The 17,537-nt window shown below is 23.8% G+C and overlaps 1 protein-coding gene across 2 annotated transcripts in view; it reads right to left on the bottom strand.

Annotated features, from left to right (window-relative positions):
* Positions 1 to 141: 141 nt before the first annotated feature.
* Positions 142 to 17,537, bottom strand: part of LOC122504355 (unconventional myosin-Va) — a 36,694-nt gene continuing 19,298 nt past the window's right edge. The window contains exons 4-21 of one of the 2 annotated variants that reach the window (XM_043615427.1): positions 16,710 to 17,010; positions 16,318 to 16,626; positions 15,457 to 15,945; positions 15,042 to 15,248; positions 14,688 to 14,810; positions 12,590 to 13,507; positions 10,594 to 10,785; positions 10,097 to 10,453; positions 9,596 to 9,895; positions 9,222 to 9,327; positions 8,353 to 8,539; positions 7,884 to 8,082; positions 7,680 to 7,773; positions 7,314 to 7,370; positions 6,662 to 6,826; positions 4,174 to 4,849; positions 3,680 to 3,962; positions 142 to 1,524 (exon numbers count right to left, since the gene is read on the bottom strand). In XM_043615427.1, the coding sequence (XP_043471362.1) occupies positions 1,405 to 1,524; positions 3,680 to 3,962; positions 4,174 to 4,849; positions 6,662 to 6,826; positions 7,314 to 7,370; positions 7,680 to 7,773; positions 7,884 to 8,082; positions 8,353 to 8,539; positions 9,222 to 9,327; positions 9,596 to 9,895; positions 10,097 to 10,453; positions 10,594 to 10,785; positions 12,590 to 13,507; positions 14,688 to 14,810; positions 15,042 to 15,248; positions 15,457 to 15,945; positions 16,318 to 16,626; positions 16,710 to 17,010 (5,083 nt within the window). In that variant the 3' untranslated portion in view covers positions 142 to 1,404. The remainder of the gene's footprint in view (positions 1,525 to 3,679; positions 3,963 to 4,173; positions 4,850 to 6,661; positions 6,827 to 7,313; positions 7,371 to 7,679; positions 7,774 to 7,883; positions 8,083 to 8,352; positions 8,540 to 9,221; positions 9,328 to 9,595; positions 9,896 to 10,096; positions 10,454 to 10,593; positions 10,786 to 12,589; positions 13,508 to 14,687; positions 14,811 to 15,041; positions 15,249 to 15,456; positions 15,946 to 16,317; positions 16,627 to 16,709; positions 17,011 to 17,537) is intronic. The other variant, XM_043615428.1, reaches the window with a different exon arrangement.

Raw genomic sequence — 17,537 nt, 5'->3', positions numbered from 1 at the left:
AAAGAAGTAATTATTTTTCTATTTTCTTTTAAGCAAAATGCGTTTATGAAAAAAATGAATGAAATGAAAAATGTTTAAATTAATAGAAAAATGAAGAAATTAAATTTTTTTCAAATATAATTATGAAATGGCACTAAAACATAAAGCGTACGCTTTTTATTCGTAAATGATATTTTTTTAACAGTAATATAATTTATATAATTAAAATATACCTTTCTCTCTTGAAGACCAATTAGTTGGTCTTCCAATTTTTCTCGTTAACAATCTTCTCGTATCACAAAATATACAATCTAACAACATAACGTTATATAGTATGTATCTTAAAACTCTCTTTCTCTCTTTTTACACAATTTAATTACAATAGAATTTTCCTTTCAATTAAAATTTCACGCAGAAATATCGTAATGAAAAATTATTTTAAATAAATTTCTTCTATTAATTTATCTTTACAAACGGAAATTAGATCTTTTCTTTTAAATATTATTTCTGTGTTCAATATTTTTTTCTATAAAAATGGAATAAAGTAAATTTTAAATCTAATTTTCTTGTAATTCACCAGTAAAACTTGGAATTAATTTCTTTCTTCAAAATGAAAAATTTAACTAATAAAAAATACTTGGATATAATAAATAAATTAATATTATTTACAAAAAAAGAAATTAAAATTTCAAAATTACTACGAATTTTAAAATATGAAAAAATAAAATTATATACACATTTTTTCCGACAATTTTCCTCTCTAGAATTATAAATAAATAAACTAACTAATTTGAAATTTATCAAAAATTATTAGGGGGGAACCATTTTTGTTTGGAATTTTTTGTTATTTGGAAATAAAGCCTTAAACATGAACGTTAAAAAGTTTCAATTTTGATAACTTTCTATCGTCTTATGAACGTTTTTTTTTCTAAAACGCTTTTGGTGTTTGTTCTATTCAAAAAACAGGAAATATATTTCTCGCGTTAAAAATAAAAAAAGCTATATGTTTTTTCTTTTTTTAAAAAACTGGTTCCGTAGATCACACGGTTTTTTTTACTTCTATGCTATATTTGGTACCCCTTATTTCCAATTTTCTTTTTCTGATTTGAAATGGAAGAAATACCTGAATACGAATTAAATACAAATCTATACAAAATTTATCAAGAAAACTAAATAATGATTAAAAATCTAACTATAGAAATAATTAAATTAATCAATAAAAAAAATACCGTCCTGTTAAATTAAATTTTCGTAAATAGGTATTTTTAGATCTTCCATTTCTTATTTAATTGAATTACTTGACAATTTTAAATAACTTACTTTAAATTCTTGATGAGTCAAGGGTCGTTGTTGGCGTTCCTCAAAACAAAATATTAAAAAAATCACGATGGTCATCAAGACGGGGGAAAAAAAAATTGGAATGCTCTAGATTTTTTTTAGCATTGGTAAATGAAGAACTTCAGGAACATCGATGTCTTCCAGTCTGATATTCGATGGATTGAATGGGAACCTGACTGGATACGAAAATCTCAGGTCCATCAGCAACTGGAAAAAATGGTTATTTTAATTTTTTGTTATCTAAACAAATAAATTTTTATTAAATAAAATTATTTCTTTTCTCATTATATAAAACTAGCAAATGTTACGTTCGCTGAACGTGATATTCAATTTATTATTATTATGAAAATGACGAAATTTTATATTCACAAATACAAATTTTTTAATAATTTCATAATCAGAATTTAAAAAACTAATTTATTAATTATTGTTTATATCTTCAAAAATTTTAATTTCTTCGGAAGAATTCAATTATTTTTTTATAAATAGTAAAATTTTATGCAAAAATTCAATTATTTTCCATAAAATTTCACGACAGAATTCAATTATTTTCTAAAATTCTAATAAATCCTTCAAAACAATGTAATTATTTCTTTAAATAATAAAATCTATTTAAAGATTCATTATTTTCAATAAAATTTCAAGAAATAATTAAATTTTTTTTCTTAATTCGCTTTACAAATTTTCAAAAGAATTGAATAATTTTCTAAAATTAGTATAAGTCCTGCAAAACAATTCAATCATTTATTTAAATAGTAAAATGTTTTTCAATAAAATTTCAAGAAAAAACTCAATTTTTTTCATAATTGGCTTTAAAAATTTTCTAAAGAATTGAATTATTTTCTAAAATTATAATAAATCCTTTGAAACAATTCAATTATTTTTATAAATTGAAAAATTCTTTGCAAAAATTCAATTATTTTCTAAAATTTATATAAATTTTTTAAAATAATTTTAATTATTTTCAATAAAATTTCCAAAAGAATTCAATTATTTTCTAAAATTATAATAAATCCTTCGAAAATTTTAATTATTCAATTATTTTCTAAAATTCTCATAAATCCTTCAAAATAATTTAATTATTTCTTTAAATAGTAAAATCTTTGCAATGACTCATTATTTTCAATAAAATTTCAAGGAAGATTTCAATTTTTTTCTTAATTCGTTTTAAAAATTTCTAAAAGAATTCAATTATTTTCTAAAATAATAATAAATCCTTTGGGAAAATTCAATTACTTTTATAAATAATAAAATTCTTTGCAAAAATTCAATTATTTTCAACAAAATTTTGATAAAATTTCAATTATTCTCTAAAATTTTTATAAATCCTTTAAAACAATTCAATTATTTTCTAAAATTTTTATAAATCCTTCAAAACAAATTCAATTATTTTCAATAAAATTTCACAAAAGAATTCAATATTTTCTTAATTCGCTTTAAAAATTTCTAAAAGAATTCTATTATTTTCTAAAATTATAATAAATCCTTCGAAAATTTCAATTATTTTCTAAAATTTTTATAAATCCTTCAAAACAATTCAATTATTTTCAACAAAATTTCGAAAAGAATTCCATTTTTTGTTTAATTTTCAATAATATTTTTCAAAGAAATTCAAATATTTTCTAAAATTTTAATATTAAATCCATCGAAGCAATTCAATTTTTTTAAAATTTTTAATACAATTTTAATAAACTTCAATAATCAAATATTTAATAACAATTATTAATAGACACTATTATTTTAAAAAGTTGAAAAAAATTCTTTGTTTAATTCAATTATTTTCCAAATTTTCGATTAAAATTATTCAAAAAAAACTGTACTATTTTAAAAAAAACATTAAAAAATTTTTCAAAAGAATTTAATTATTTACAAAAACAAATAAAATTGTTTAAAAATGTTTAAAAATGTTTAACGTTGTATCAAAAATTTTAATAGTGAAATTATTAATTACAATTATTAACAAAATCGATTATATTCAATAAATTAAAGAAATTTTTTGAAAGAATTTAATTAATTTCTATATTTTAATAAAATTCCTTGAATGAATTACATTATTTTAAAAAATTGTAATGAAATTCTCAAAAGAATTTAATTTTTTTTTAAAACTTAATTAAAATTCAATAATTAATTATTTTTTATTTCAATTATTAATAAATGCGATTCCTTTACAAACTTAACAAAAATTCTTCATAAAATTTAATTACTTTAAAAATTTCTAATTAAAATCATTAATAAAACTCCATTATTTAAAAAAAAATTTAAAGAAATTCATCAAAAGAATTGTTTTTTATTATATAAAAAACCAAAAAATGAAATCGAATTGTAGGAAAATGTGTTTTTTTGTAGAAAATTCAAAAATTACTTGTTCGGTATTTTCGTTGCGTTCCGTAAGTTTCTCCTGGACCTTCTTGATGAAAGAAACCGGGACTCGCGTCTCAAATTCATCCGCCGGCGTGTAGAGATTTAATATTTTGACAATTTGATTAGCGGTCAGTTTATTGCACATATCGCACACGGAATCAACATCTTCATCTCGTTTTCTCGCCTGTAATAACTGCGCTGCCTGAACTATCGGCTGCAAAGCTTCGGAAGCTGGGACGAGTTGCTGATCTCTCGCCCATTGCTCCAAATGACTCATATTGTATCTGAAAATTTAAATTTAAATTAAAAATTAAATGAATAAAGTAAGACTAAATTTAATTAATTTAGTCACTAAATTTAATTAATTCAGTCACTAAATTTAATTAATTTAGACACTAAATTCAATTAATGTAGAAACTAAATTTAATTTAGTTACTAAATGTAATGAATTTAGTCACTAAATTTTATTATAAAACATTTTTTTAGTTTCCGAACCTGATTTGCATTCCCTTGGTCCAATGGCACAATTCATTTCTCAAAAGTAAATTGTTCAGAGCACTTGCGCACATAAAATAGAAAAGTTGTTTAAATAATTGAACGATAATTTCATTATCAACACCATGATATTGAAGTGTTTTATTCACAGAGCTGAGTTCATCGAGTAATTTCTCAAGCATTTGTTGCGTTGGTCCGGGCTCCTCGCCCATTGACGATGATCTTGCTCGACCGGGTTTATTTGAATCCAAACCGGCAATTGCCTCATGCTCCAGAAGAGCGGGAACAGTTAGGGCTTGAATTCGATCCTTAAGATTATTGACAATATTATTGAATATCCAAAGTGCAACATTACTCAGTACAACACGATATTCACTGAGATCAAAATTTCTCAGACACTGTTCATTTTGACGCGGTGTATTCTCCAATTGAAATGGTTTATCTCCCGAGTATTGTTTCATATTGTGCAATAATCGAAGTGTATTGCTCAGCCATAAAACACTCGAATCAAAATCCTCACGTTTCTTAATCACCTTTTTCACGGCATTTAAATAGCCAGTTAATAATGATCTCACTTTATCGTCGTCATTTACACAATCCGTGTGTCTTATGCACATGAAGAGAATGTACGCCGGAAGACCGGGAAGTAAAGTCACTGAGATTCTTGGTTTCAGGTCTGAAATTTAAGAGTTTTTTCATTTTTTTAAGAGAATATAATATTTTTCTTCTGAATAAATATCATTCTAAATAAATATTTTAACCAGAAACTCTAATTTTTAAGAATACTTTTTAAAACTAGATTTAAATTTTCTCTGCAACTGATTAAATTTACTTTTATATATATATTATTATATATACTTTTATTATAAATTATTATTTTGTAAATTAAAAAATTTTATATTTTCAAGAATAAACATTAATTTTTAAATGATTACAAATTCAAAATTTAAAGAATTCACTCATTAAGTACATACATAATATTAAATATTCATGTTTATTACTATTCAAAACTTTTTATAAAATTTCTCGGAAGAATTTCATTTTTCTTATAAATAATAAAATTTTTAAAGCAATTCAATTATTTTCAATACAATTTTAATAAAATTTCTCGAAAGAATACAATTATTTTTAAACATATTAATTAAATTTGATTATTTTCAAGAATTTGAATATAAATTCAATTATTTTCAACAATTTTGATGAAAATTTTTTTCAAAAATTATTATTTTCAAAATATTTAGTAAAATTCCTTCAAAAAATTCTACTATTTTCAGAAATTCAGATAAAATCCTTCGAAACAGTTTAATTATTTTTATGAATTATAAAATCCTCTACAAGAATTTAATTATTTTTTTAAATAAAAAAATTCTTCGCAAAAATTAAATTATTTTTATTTAAATAATAAAGTTTTACAAAGAAATTCAATTATTTTCATATAGTAATAAAATGTTTCGGAGGAATTCAATTATTTTCAAGAGTATTAATAAAAATTCAATTATATTCAATAATTCTAATAAGAAATTCTTTGAAAAATTCATTTATTTTTATAAATTGTAAAATTCTTGGCAAGAATTCAATTATTTTTTTAAATAATCAAATTCTTCTCAAAAATTCAATTATTCTCAATACAATTTTAATTAAATTTCTGGGAAAAAATTCAATTATATTTAAGATAATTTTAATATAATTTCTCTAACAGGTTCAATTATTTTTTAAAAATTGTAATAAAATTTCTCTATACAATTCAATTGTTCTCAAAAGTTTTTAATAAAATCCTTTGTTAATTTCTATTATTTTCAAAATTTTCAATTAAAATTACTTTAAAAAATGACATTATCTTTACGAAATTTAATGAAATTCTTCAAAAAAAAATGTAACCTATTTACAAAAACTCTAATAAAATTGTTTAAAAGAATTTAATTTTCTATAAAAAATTTTAATATAATTTAATAGGAAAATCGTTAATTACAATTAATAATAAACACGATTATTTTAAAAACTTGAAAGAAAATCTTCATAAAATTCAATTACTTTCAAAATTTTCAGTAAAAATTATATAAAAAAAACCCCTTTATTTCCAAAAGAATTGAAATAAATTCTTCAAAACAATTTAATTATTTTAAAGAATTTTAATAAAAATCTTGACAAGAATTAAATTATTTTCAATACAATAATTTTAATTACATTTTCTCAAAAGAATTTAATTCAATTATTTTCAAATTTTTTTATAAATAATTTAAGAGAATTCAATAATTTTCAGTACATCGAAAATTTAATCATTTCTGAAAATAATTGAATTCTTGAATAGAATTTTATTAAAACTTTTTTAAATAATTGAATCCTTGCGAAAAAATTTATTATTTCTACAAATAATTGAATTTTTGCAAAATTTTAAAAAATAAGTGAATTTTTGAGAAGTTACTTACTACTTTTATTGATATAATTGAATATAAATTGAATTGAATAAATAAATGAATTGAAAAATTACCGATAATGAGATGTCGAATGATCACTCCTATATCTTCCTTCTTAAATTCGAGCATTCCTTCGTAATCTCGTTCTTTCTTGCGAATCGCAGGCATGTTACTTCCACTATCCGCAGAAGAGTGATTATTCGTGGCAGGATCGTTTGTTAATTCCACGCTGTCCGGTACTGGAAAATTCAAAACTTACGAATTAATAAACGAAAATAAATAATAATAATAAATAATAATAAATAACATTAAAATAAAATAATTGCTAATTAATAATCGAAATAAATAATAATAATAAAAAAATTGCTATTCAATAATCGAAAATAAATAATAATACTAAAATAAAATAATTGCTAACTAATAATTCGAAATAATATAAATAATAAATAATAAAATATTTAAATAATAAATATTAATAAAGAATACTAAAATGAAATAAGTACTAATTAATATTCGAAAATAAATAGAAATAAATAATACTAAAACAAAATGATAATTACTGTTAATCTAATACAATTTATGTTTATATTATTTTCGATGTAGTGTCAAATGATTCATGAATTGTGGTCATATTTTTTCGAATTACAGAGGAATAAAAAGATTTCAGTTTAGGAAATTTAATGAAATATGATAAGGGGAGTGATTTTACGTCTCGTGACCACTCACCAAGTCCTTTATAAACGAAAGAACGATCCCTACTTTCCTTAACGTCAGATCCCTCGTCTTTGTGAGCATTACAATTTATTTTTAAATTTTTAGTACAACATTCAAGCAATCATTGAATGTTTATAAATAAATAAATAAAATTTAATGTTTCTAAAGTTTCGATTGTTCAAATAAACGACAATATTCTTTTATAACTTTTAGTTTTTATTTTTCTCCAAAAAAAAAAAAATTTCATATATAGAAAAAATGAATTCTTAACTAAAAAATGTTTGAATCTTAATTACTTTTCTTTTTTTGAAAATTCAAAACTTTGGAAAAATAAATTTACCCTTTTTTTGGTAGTAGACAAAAATTGTTTAAACTTACAGCCAGCTTCTTTGAGACGTTTAGCGAGAATCTTGCATTTCTTCTTCAAATTTCGACATTCCTCGGACATTTTGTCATATTTCTCTTGAAGATCCTGAGGAAAAAAAATGAACGAGTTAAAATAATTAACAAAAACGAGAAAAGAAATAGAGGCATTTTTTTGTATGGAAAAATATTTCTTTTTTAAACAATATCAGCACTTACCAAGTTTTCTGCGGTTATTCGTGTGACTTCATGCTGCAAATAAGCTTCAGTTTGCGTTTGTGGTGCTTTACTCAAATTGACGTTCAACAATTTTTGCTGCCTCTGTATTTCTTCTTGCAGTCGATCAATTTCCGCCAGCCATTCTTTTCGTTGTTCACGCCAGCCCTTCTCTTTGTCCTGAAGTTCATCTTCCAATTGTCTTTTAAAAATAAGAAACACAAAAAAATTAGTAAATTGATTTTCAAAAATAATTTAAGATTTACAATTATTTTCAAATCTAAATAATTTATGTATTTAACATAAAAACAGTTTCTGTTTCAATAAGATTTTCAAAGTTACTATAAATTAATTTCAAAGTTAAATAAACTATAAAATAGTTGAATAAATAAAATAAAGTAAATACTTCCTCTATGAGGAAGTAATAAAATAAATAAAATACTTTTGAATAAAAGTGAAAGAAAATACTCACCTATTAATCTTCTTTTGCGCCTCAAATGCCAATATTAATTCACCGTCTTCATTAACAATATCAACATCTCGTCCATAATTAGATCCAAGACTCTTCATTCGTTGTGTATTCTCAGCCAAAACAGTGCGAAGTTGAACACATTCTTCCCTTCTCCTTCCCAATTCTTCTCGAAGAGCTTCGAATTGTTCTTTGTAATATAAAAAAATTATTGTTATTATTATCACTATTATTATAAGAATTATAATTATCATTACTGTTATTTTATTTCAATATCATTGTTATTTAACTTCATTAATTTTGTTATCGTTTAATTCTAAAATTATTGTAATTTACTAATTTTCCAGATGTATTAAAAATTTTTTTTTAAAATTATTGTATATACTACCGGGCGTATAATTCTCTTTTGTTCCAAAAAATAAAGCCTGCAACCAACATTTTTTTAAGCTAGTACTAATTTTCATAAATGAGAAATTACACATTTTGTTAAATAATTTAAAAAAAAAAAGAATTAAAATAAATTATTCTGTCAAGTTAATTAAAATTTTACTCCTATTTATATTTATCGTTTCAAATCGGCATTATTATTAAGACTATTTACATTTTCTCAATTACGTCCCTATCTCTGGAATCGATAATAAAACTTTTGTTTACAAATTTTGAATTAAAGGGTATTTCCCTCTTTTGACGTGTGGAAAAAAGTATTTTTTTTCTCTTCTTTTTTTTCTGTAAATTTACTAGAGAAAGAATTTTTTCTTTCCTTCTTTCTCTCTTTTTTTCTTATAATTTTCTTTCATTCTTGTAATTTTCTTTCTTTCTTTAATTTTTCTTTCTTTAGCATTTTCAAATTTTATAGTACAAAAAAAAATTACCCATTAGTTTATTCTGTGCATTAACAGGATCTTTATCCAAGACCGATTTTTGCAACGATCCCAAATCTTTCTTTAGCTTCTCATTCTCCATTTCGAGTTCTTGCAACTGAAAACAAGAATTTAAAATGTATTTCTTTCTGTATTTTTTGTAAAAATTCCTTCTAAAAAAGGAATTTTTTTCAATTCCAAAAAATAAATAAATAAATAAAATTCTTATTGAACTTGGAATATTTTGTTATTATTTCTATTATTTATTTTTACTGTATAAATTATTTCTATTGTTTTTTATTTCTATTTTCTAAATTATTTCTAATGTCTTCTATTTTTATTTTTATTTTTTTTTATTTTTTTATTTTATTATCATCTATTCGTACCTTAAAAGTATCTTGAGCTCTCGTGGTTTCCTCGGAACTTTCACGTTCTAAATCCTCGACCATTCTAATTAATCTGCCATTCTCCTTTTCTACATCCCTTAGTTTTTGCTGAAGTTTCAGCACAAGTCCAACATCCACTGGACCATGCGGTGGACCATTTCTCTCTAGCGGCGATTTCGAAACATTAATCTCACCATCCGGTGGACTCTCCGTTCGTTGTTGATGCCAATCGATGTTCTCAACCCTCGAATATGGCGTGTTCGAAGATCCCGTAGATTTCACTGAACCATAGCCGAAATCCTGTCATTCAAAATAATTTATTAATCGTTACGAATAGCTAGTGAATAATTAAGAAAATAGATTTAGAAGGAAAACTATATCAAAAAGTTTAGAAAACAGATTTAGAAGGTAAACTATAAAAAAAATTAGAAAATTGTTTCAGAAAAAAGAAATATAAACAAAAATTCTATAAAATAGATTTAGAAGTTAAAAAATATTTACAATATTATGATCATCGGGCGGAAGATCAGTGGACGTGATGTGCCCGCTTCCACTCGAGGCATTGCTTAACGATCGCGAATGACCAGGAACAGCCAATTTCTGTTGAAGATATTCAACCTGCTGCTCCATATCGTGATATTCCTTGAGCAATTTCTGATAGGCATTTCGATCCTGATCTTGTTCGTGCAAGAGAAGATCCTTCTCCTGCTCCAATCGACTTTTAAGAATTTCCTCTGCCCCGCGAAGATTTGTTTTCAATTTCTCATTAGCTGACGCGTTCTCCTTCATCAATTTCTCATTTTCCTCTACAAGTCTTTTATTCTCTTCATTCTTCAGATTCATAATCTTCTCCTTCTCCTATTAAAGGAATAAATTTTCAAAATTTAATTCAATAAACTAAATGTTTATTTAATTTTTAATTTAATAGAAAATTTTATTTTCAATTAATTAAACAAATTAATTAAACCAATTAATAATTAATCCAAACTTTTACGTACTTGCAGCAAGTCCATTTTCTCGTCCCTTTCCTTCTCGACAGCCTCCTTCATTTTAATGACTTCCTTCTCTTTTTCAGCAACGACGCCATTTAGTTTTTTATTCTCAATCTCTATAGTCTTCAGTCCCTCGAGTTTCGATTTCAAATCCACAACTTCATTCTGCGCTGTTTTCAAATGTTGATTCTCCTTCGTCTGGGGGAAAAAAATTAAGAATCAAGCAAATGAAATAATATTAACATTAAGCAGATAACAAAATTTTTTATTTTTAAATACAAATTTTCCAATAATTTCATAATCAAAATTTTAAAATTTCACTTATTGAGTAAATAATTAATTATTATTGTTTATATTTTCAAAAATTTGAATACAATTCTTTGGAAGAATTCAATTATTTTCATAAATAATAACATTCTTCAGAACAATTCAGTTAATTTTGTAAATAATAAAAATTTTTGCAAACATTCAATTATTTTCAACAAAATTGTAATAAAACGTTCAAAACAATACAATTGTTTTTTAAAATAGTAAAATCTTTGCAAAAATTCAATTATTATCAATAAAATTTCACGAAAGAATTCAATTTTTTTCTTCAATCTTCAATCATTCTTTGCAAGATTTCAATTATTTTCATAAATAATACAATTTTTCAAAGAATTTCAATTACATATGTCCAAAATTTTTAATAAAATTCTTCCTAAAAATTCAATAATCATCATCAAAAATAAAATTCTTTGAAAGATTTCAATTATTTTCTTAAATAATAAAATTCTTCCGTGGATTTAAATTATTTTCAAAAATTTTAATAACATTCTTTGCAAGAATTCAATTAGCATCATAAAAAATAAAATTCTTTGGAAGATTTCAATTATTTTCATTAATAATAAAATTCTTCTGAGGATTTTAATTATATTCAAAAAGTTGAAACAAATTCTTGTCAAGAATTTAATTTTTTTTCATAAATAATTGAATACTTTACAAATTTTCAATTATTTTCAAAAATTTGAAATAAATTCTTGTCAAGAATTCAATTTTTTTCATAAATAATTGAATTCTTTACAAAATTTCAATTATTTTCAAAAATTTGAAACAAATTCTTGTCAAGAATTCAATTTTTTTCATAAATAATTGAATTCTTTACAAATTTTCAATTATTTTCAAAAATTTGAAATAAATTCTTATCAAGAATTCAATTTTTTTCATAAATAATTGAATTCTTTACAAAATTTCAATTATTTTTAAAAATTTGAAACAAATTCTTGTCAAGAATTCAATTTTTTTCATAAATAATTGAATTCTTTACAAATTTTCAATTATTTTCAAAAATTTGAAATAAATTCTTGTCAAGAAATTCTTTCCAAGTAAAATTAATCGCAAAAATTATTTTGAAAAAATTCTTTGTTTAATTCAATTATTTTCAAATTTTTCAATTGAAATTATTCAAAAAAACTACATTATTTAAAAAAACACAAAGAAATTCTTCAAAAGAATGTAATTAATTACAAAAACTTAAAAAAAACCTTTAATATTATCTATTCTTTGAAAGAATTTAATTATTTTCTATATTTTAATAAAATTCCTTAAATCAATTAAATTATTTTAGAAAATTGTAATAAAATTCTGAGAAGAATTTAATTATTTTCTATAAATTTTTAAAAAATTCAGTAATTAGATGTTAAATTTCAATTATTAAGAAACACAATTATTTTAAAAACTTGAAAGAAATTGTTCATAAAATTAAATTACTTTCAAAATTTTCAATTAAAATTATTAACGAAACTTCGTTATTTAAAAAAAATTCAAAGAAATTCTTCAAAAGAATTTAATTAGAATTTTTTTAATTTTAATTGAATTAAATTTTTTTTTTTTTTAATTGAAAATATTTGGAAAGAAAAATTATTAAAAAAGTTAAGAAACAACAACTAACTTTAAACTTCGAACAGATTACCGGAATACAACGATTCTTAATATAGATTATTTCTTTTTAGTGTTAACTCACCAATTCGGTGATCTTGTGCTGAAGGGAAATGATCTTCATTTCCAGACCCTTGTTCAGTGATTTGACATGTTCAACGCTTCTTGCCTCGGCTTTCAATTTGCGGAAAACTCGCCTGGCGAGGAACTTCCTCACACAAGACTGAACTAAAATAATATTATAGAGCTTCCTTCTGCAACGTTTTCTCACGAGATAACCGCGGACAAATCTCTGAATAACAATCGCCGCCGCATTGTCCTTCATCAAACGGAATCTCCTTCTCGCCATAGCACCACGTCCATATGTCTGAAGACCAAGAACAACTCGTCTCAAATTAATAAATCTCTTTCTCACCAGCCAGCCTCTCACTCGTGCCTGAATTTTCACCGCAGCTCTTTGCTCGCGTATTTTTTGGGCTTTTCGTCGCGCCAAATAACCGCGCGCATGTCTCTGTAGACCCAAAATTGATTTGCGAATTCTACGATAACGACTGCGGCAAATAAAACCGCGAACGGTTTTTTGCATCATTATACATGCGTCACGTTGACGATCCGCGCGAAGTTTCTCCAAATAGGCCACTTGTCCGGCGCGAAACAATACTTTTGTCTTGCCGAATTTAAATTTGTCCTCGTCCTTAATGTAGGTTGCAAGAATACGACGACACGTCTCACGAAGATCATCGCGTTTGATTTCCTTGAATTTACAGAGAGATCGAAAGCGATGGAAAAAATCGGCGTACGTCCGTTGACTGGGAAAACCAGCCGCTGATATTCTTATTGTCTCCAGAACACCGCAGGCTCGAAGTTGTTGCACCGCACGAATTGGATTGTACTCGAAGGATTCTTTTGTGTCATTGGGTTTGATACATCGAACGTAGTGAGGTGTCGTCGCATTTAATGTCGACATTAACATATTCAGCGAATCTCGAAATTGAGATCCCACCTGAAATATTTTTATTGTATATTAATTATTATAATTTATTTTAATTATTTTGCTTTTAAAATTTTTATTTTATATTATTAATATTAATATCTCTTTTATAATGTATATTTAACTAGCAAATTATTAGCAAATATAAACTTAAAGTTTTAAATGATTTCAGATTCAAATTTTTCAAAAATTCACTTATTAACTGATTACTTATTATTACTTATATTATTTTCGAGAATATTAATGAAATTGTTTGAAAATATTCAATTACTTTCGAAAATTGCAATAAACTTCTTCGAAAGAATTCAATTATTTTCATTAATAATAAAATTCTTCGTAAAAATTGAATTATTTTCATAAATACTATAATTCTTCACCTGAATTTAATTATTATTTTCAATACAATTTTAACTAAATTTCTCGGAAGAATTATAATTTTCCTCGAACAATTCAATTATATTCATTATTTCATTCATCATTCGTTTCAATTGAATAAAAATTTGGACAATTCAAAAATTTTAAATTAAATAAAATTCTTGTCAAGAATTCAATTATTTTTTTAAATTTCATTAAAATTATCCGAAACAATTCAATTATTATTTTAGAAAATTTTAATAAAATTCTTTGAAAGAATTCGATTATTCTAGGAAATTTTGATAATATTCTTTAACAGAATTCAATTAAATTCAGTACAATTTTTATTAAATTCGTTGAAAGCATGTAATTATTTTCAAAAGTTTTTAATAAAATTCTTCGAATCAATTTAATTATTTTCAAAAATTTTAGTAAAATTCAATGCAAAAATTAAATTATTTTTATAAATTATAAAATTTTTCGGAAGGATGACATTATTTTCTATCGAATTTTAATAGAATTTCATTTGACAGTATTCAATTATTTTAAAAACTTTTAATAAAATCCCTTCAAAGAATTCAGTTATTAAAAATTTTGATAAAATTGTTTAGAAGAATTTAATTATTTTCAATTTTTTATTAAAATTCTCCGAATCAATTCAATTTTACTTAAAAATTTTAATAATATTCTTTGCAAGAATTTAACTATTTTAGATTCCAAATTAAAAAAGTTAAAAAAAAATTGAGATAAAATTTTTTGAACAAAAATATCATTTTTTAAAATTAAAAAAAAATCCACTTATTATCACAAAATTATGGAAAATAATAATAATACTCACAGTCTTTTTATGTTGTTTTGGTGCACTACTACTACTTGTTTTCTGTGCAGAAACTTTAATTCTTGCGTTAGGAACAGTCAATTTTGGATCTTCTTCAGAGAAAAGTTTTTTCAGTAATTTATTCTAGAAATAAAATAAATACTAAAATTAAATACTGATTCAATTTATTTTGTGTCAAATATAAAAAAGCAATCAAATGTATGAAAAATAAATAAAAAGAGGAATTTAATTTTTTAAAATTGTGTATTTAAAATCGAAAATTGAATCTTAATTGAAATATAATTTAATATAATTAATATAATTAAATAATCCAATTTTTCTATTGACACAAAAAACTAATTAAAAATTTCTTACTTGACTCGATCTTAAAATATCGATTTGCTCTTCAATGACCGTGTCGCGATTTTTTTCCAAAAATCCCACAGCTTCGTATTGTACCCGATCTGCAAAATGATGTATCAAAAATGCCGAAGTTCCAAATCTCGGCTTTCCGAAATGCTTCGATTTTCCACATTTTGTGTAGAGTTTCTCCGCCCACGAACTATCTGTTCCCTTCGGCATCTGTAGCAATAATAAAAATAAATGACAATTAAATTATATACAGTTAAACAAATTTTAGTGTTAAATTTAATTTTAAATGCTTAACAAATACTTTATTTAAGGGTTAAATGAATATTTTATTTAAGAGTTAAATAAATATTTTATTTAAGTGTTAAATATAGTTTAAGTGTTAAATAAAGAGCAAAAAAGTAAAATATTACAAACGTACACGACACTCTTCATCGAGTAAATCCAAAATTCCTAATTTTGTTTCAATGAGATCAATACAGGGTTGATTGTCATAAAAATCAATGAATGTCCATTCAATTTCTTCCTTGAGATATTCCTCTTGTTCTAATTTAAAGACATGTTGATTAAATTGCTGTTGAAGTTTTTCATTCGCATAATTAATGCAAAATTGTTCAAACGAATTTATTTCAAATGTTTCGAAACCATAAATATCTAATACGCCAATGAACGATTGACTTTTTGTCTGTGCTTGCAATGAATTATTAATTCCCGAAACAATCCAATTGAAAAGCTCGGCATAAATGTGTTTCGCTAATGCATCACGTGCACCATTTGCCTCATCGACCGTCATTGGCTTCAAAAATACTTCCTTCATTGACACAATTTTCCTATGACACAACCATTTTCTCATGGCATTTACATCGATGCCCAATAATTCGGAGATAATCAGAAGATTCTTATCCTTTGCCTGCAAAAAAAGAAGACAGAAACTGAATTAGTTTCTCTTAAATTAAATTAAATTAACATCAATCTAAATTAAATATTAAAAAAGTAAGAGAATTAAATTGAAATTAAATATTGAGGAAGGTAATAGAATTAAATTGAAATTGAATATTAAAAAAAGTAATAGAATTAAATTAGAATTTAATATTAAAGAAATAGAATTAAATTGAAATTAAATATGAAAGAAAGTAATAGAATTAAATTAAAAATCGAATATTAAAGAAGGGGCTTTTAATTAAAATTAAATATTGAAGAAGTTAATAGAGAAGAGTGTAAAAATTATTCTTTTTGAATTTAATTAACGATTCGTAAATTGCTTTGAGAGGAATTAACGTACGGATATATTGCTTCCTTCGGAGTCATTACCTCCCTGAGAATCGGAATTTGTAAAACGAATATTTCCTAAATGAAGTATGGCAGCTAAAATTCGAAACATATCATCCTGCTGCTTGTAAGTGAATCCAATCATCGTGAATGCATTCACAGTTTCTTCGAAATAAACCAAATCATCGACACCATCGATAATCGGATCATTTCCCTGATTTAAATAATGAAATTTGTCTTGAAAATCTAAATGCAAATGCGGTAATTTCTTCATTGCTGAGCACATTTGGTAAAATATGTGATAGTTCCTCTCTCCTCCCGCCTTAAATTAAAATTATTAATCCAAACAATTAATTTTTATCCACATCAAATAGAAATTAAATTATTAAGAAAATTGTTCCTTACTTGAAAAACAACTCTCGATTTTTCCAATAAATATGTTCTCATACTGGCGCCAATAATATGATAATTTTTATTAAATTGAATTTCAATGAATTTGCCAAATCTCGATGAATTATCGTTCCTCGTTGTTTTAGCATTGCCAATTGCTTCCATTATTGGCGATGAGGAAAGTACCTTTTTTTCCACCTGTGTTTCCGTCGATGAACCACCAACAGTGGCAAAATAACGCATCGCATATTTTGCCGAGACAGTTTTACCAGCTCCCGATTCACCGCTAACGATAATTGATTGATCGTGACTTTCTCTGCAACGAAACAAGAAAAAAAGGAAAGATGTAAACAAAATAAAAATAATTAATTTCCAAATAAGAGAAGAACTTCTCATGCAAAAATAAACTTATACTTTTACAAAGTGTTTGGAGGAAGAAGCCCCTGCCTTAATTCTAGTTATTGAGTTCTACGAAGCCTTTTTTTCAAACTCCTCTCATCTCTAACCATCGATTGCTATTCTTTGTGCAATTAAAAATTAAACCACCACTACTAAATGCAAAATATTTACTTAAATACGAAAATTTAATTTAAAATTCAGGATTTAGTTATGAAACATTAAATACACAAATTAAAATACAAAAAACTAAAGTAAATAAACTAATTCAGAATAAATAAACAATACAAGCTTTGCAACTCTTCCAAAATTCAATTTTTTTTTCAAATTTTCAAATAAAATTATTCCAAACTCTAGTAATTTTTTAGGATAATAATAAATCAATCACTGTTTAGAATAAATATTTAAATAATATTACAATTTTACAGGAATTAAAATTTTCCAAAA

Source organism: Leptopilina heterotoma, unplaced genomic scaffold (genome assembly GCF_015476425.1).
Source record: "Leptopilina heterotoma isolate Lh14 unplaced genomic scaffold, ASM1547642v1 Lhet_292, whole genome shotgun sequence".
In the NCBI taxonomy this organism is placed as follows: Eukaryota; Metazoa; Arthropoda; class Insecta; order Hymenoptera; family Figitidae; genus Leptopilina; species Leptopilina heterotoma.
The sequence above is the reverse complement of the archived record's forward strand: the minus strand, read 5'-3'. Positions and strand labels throughout refer to the sequence as shown.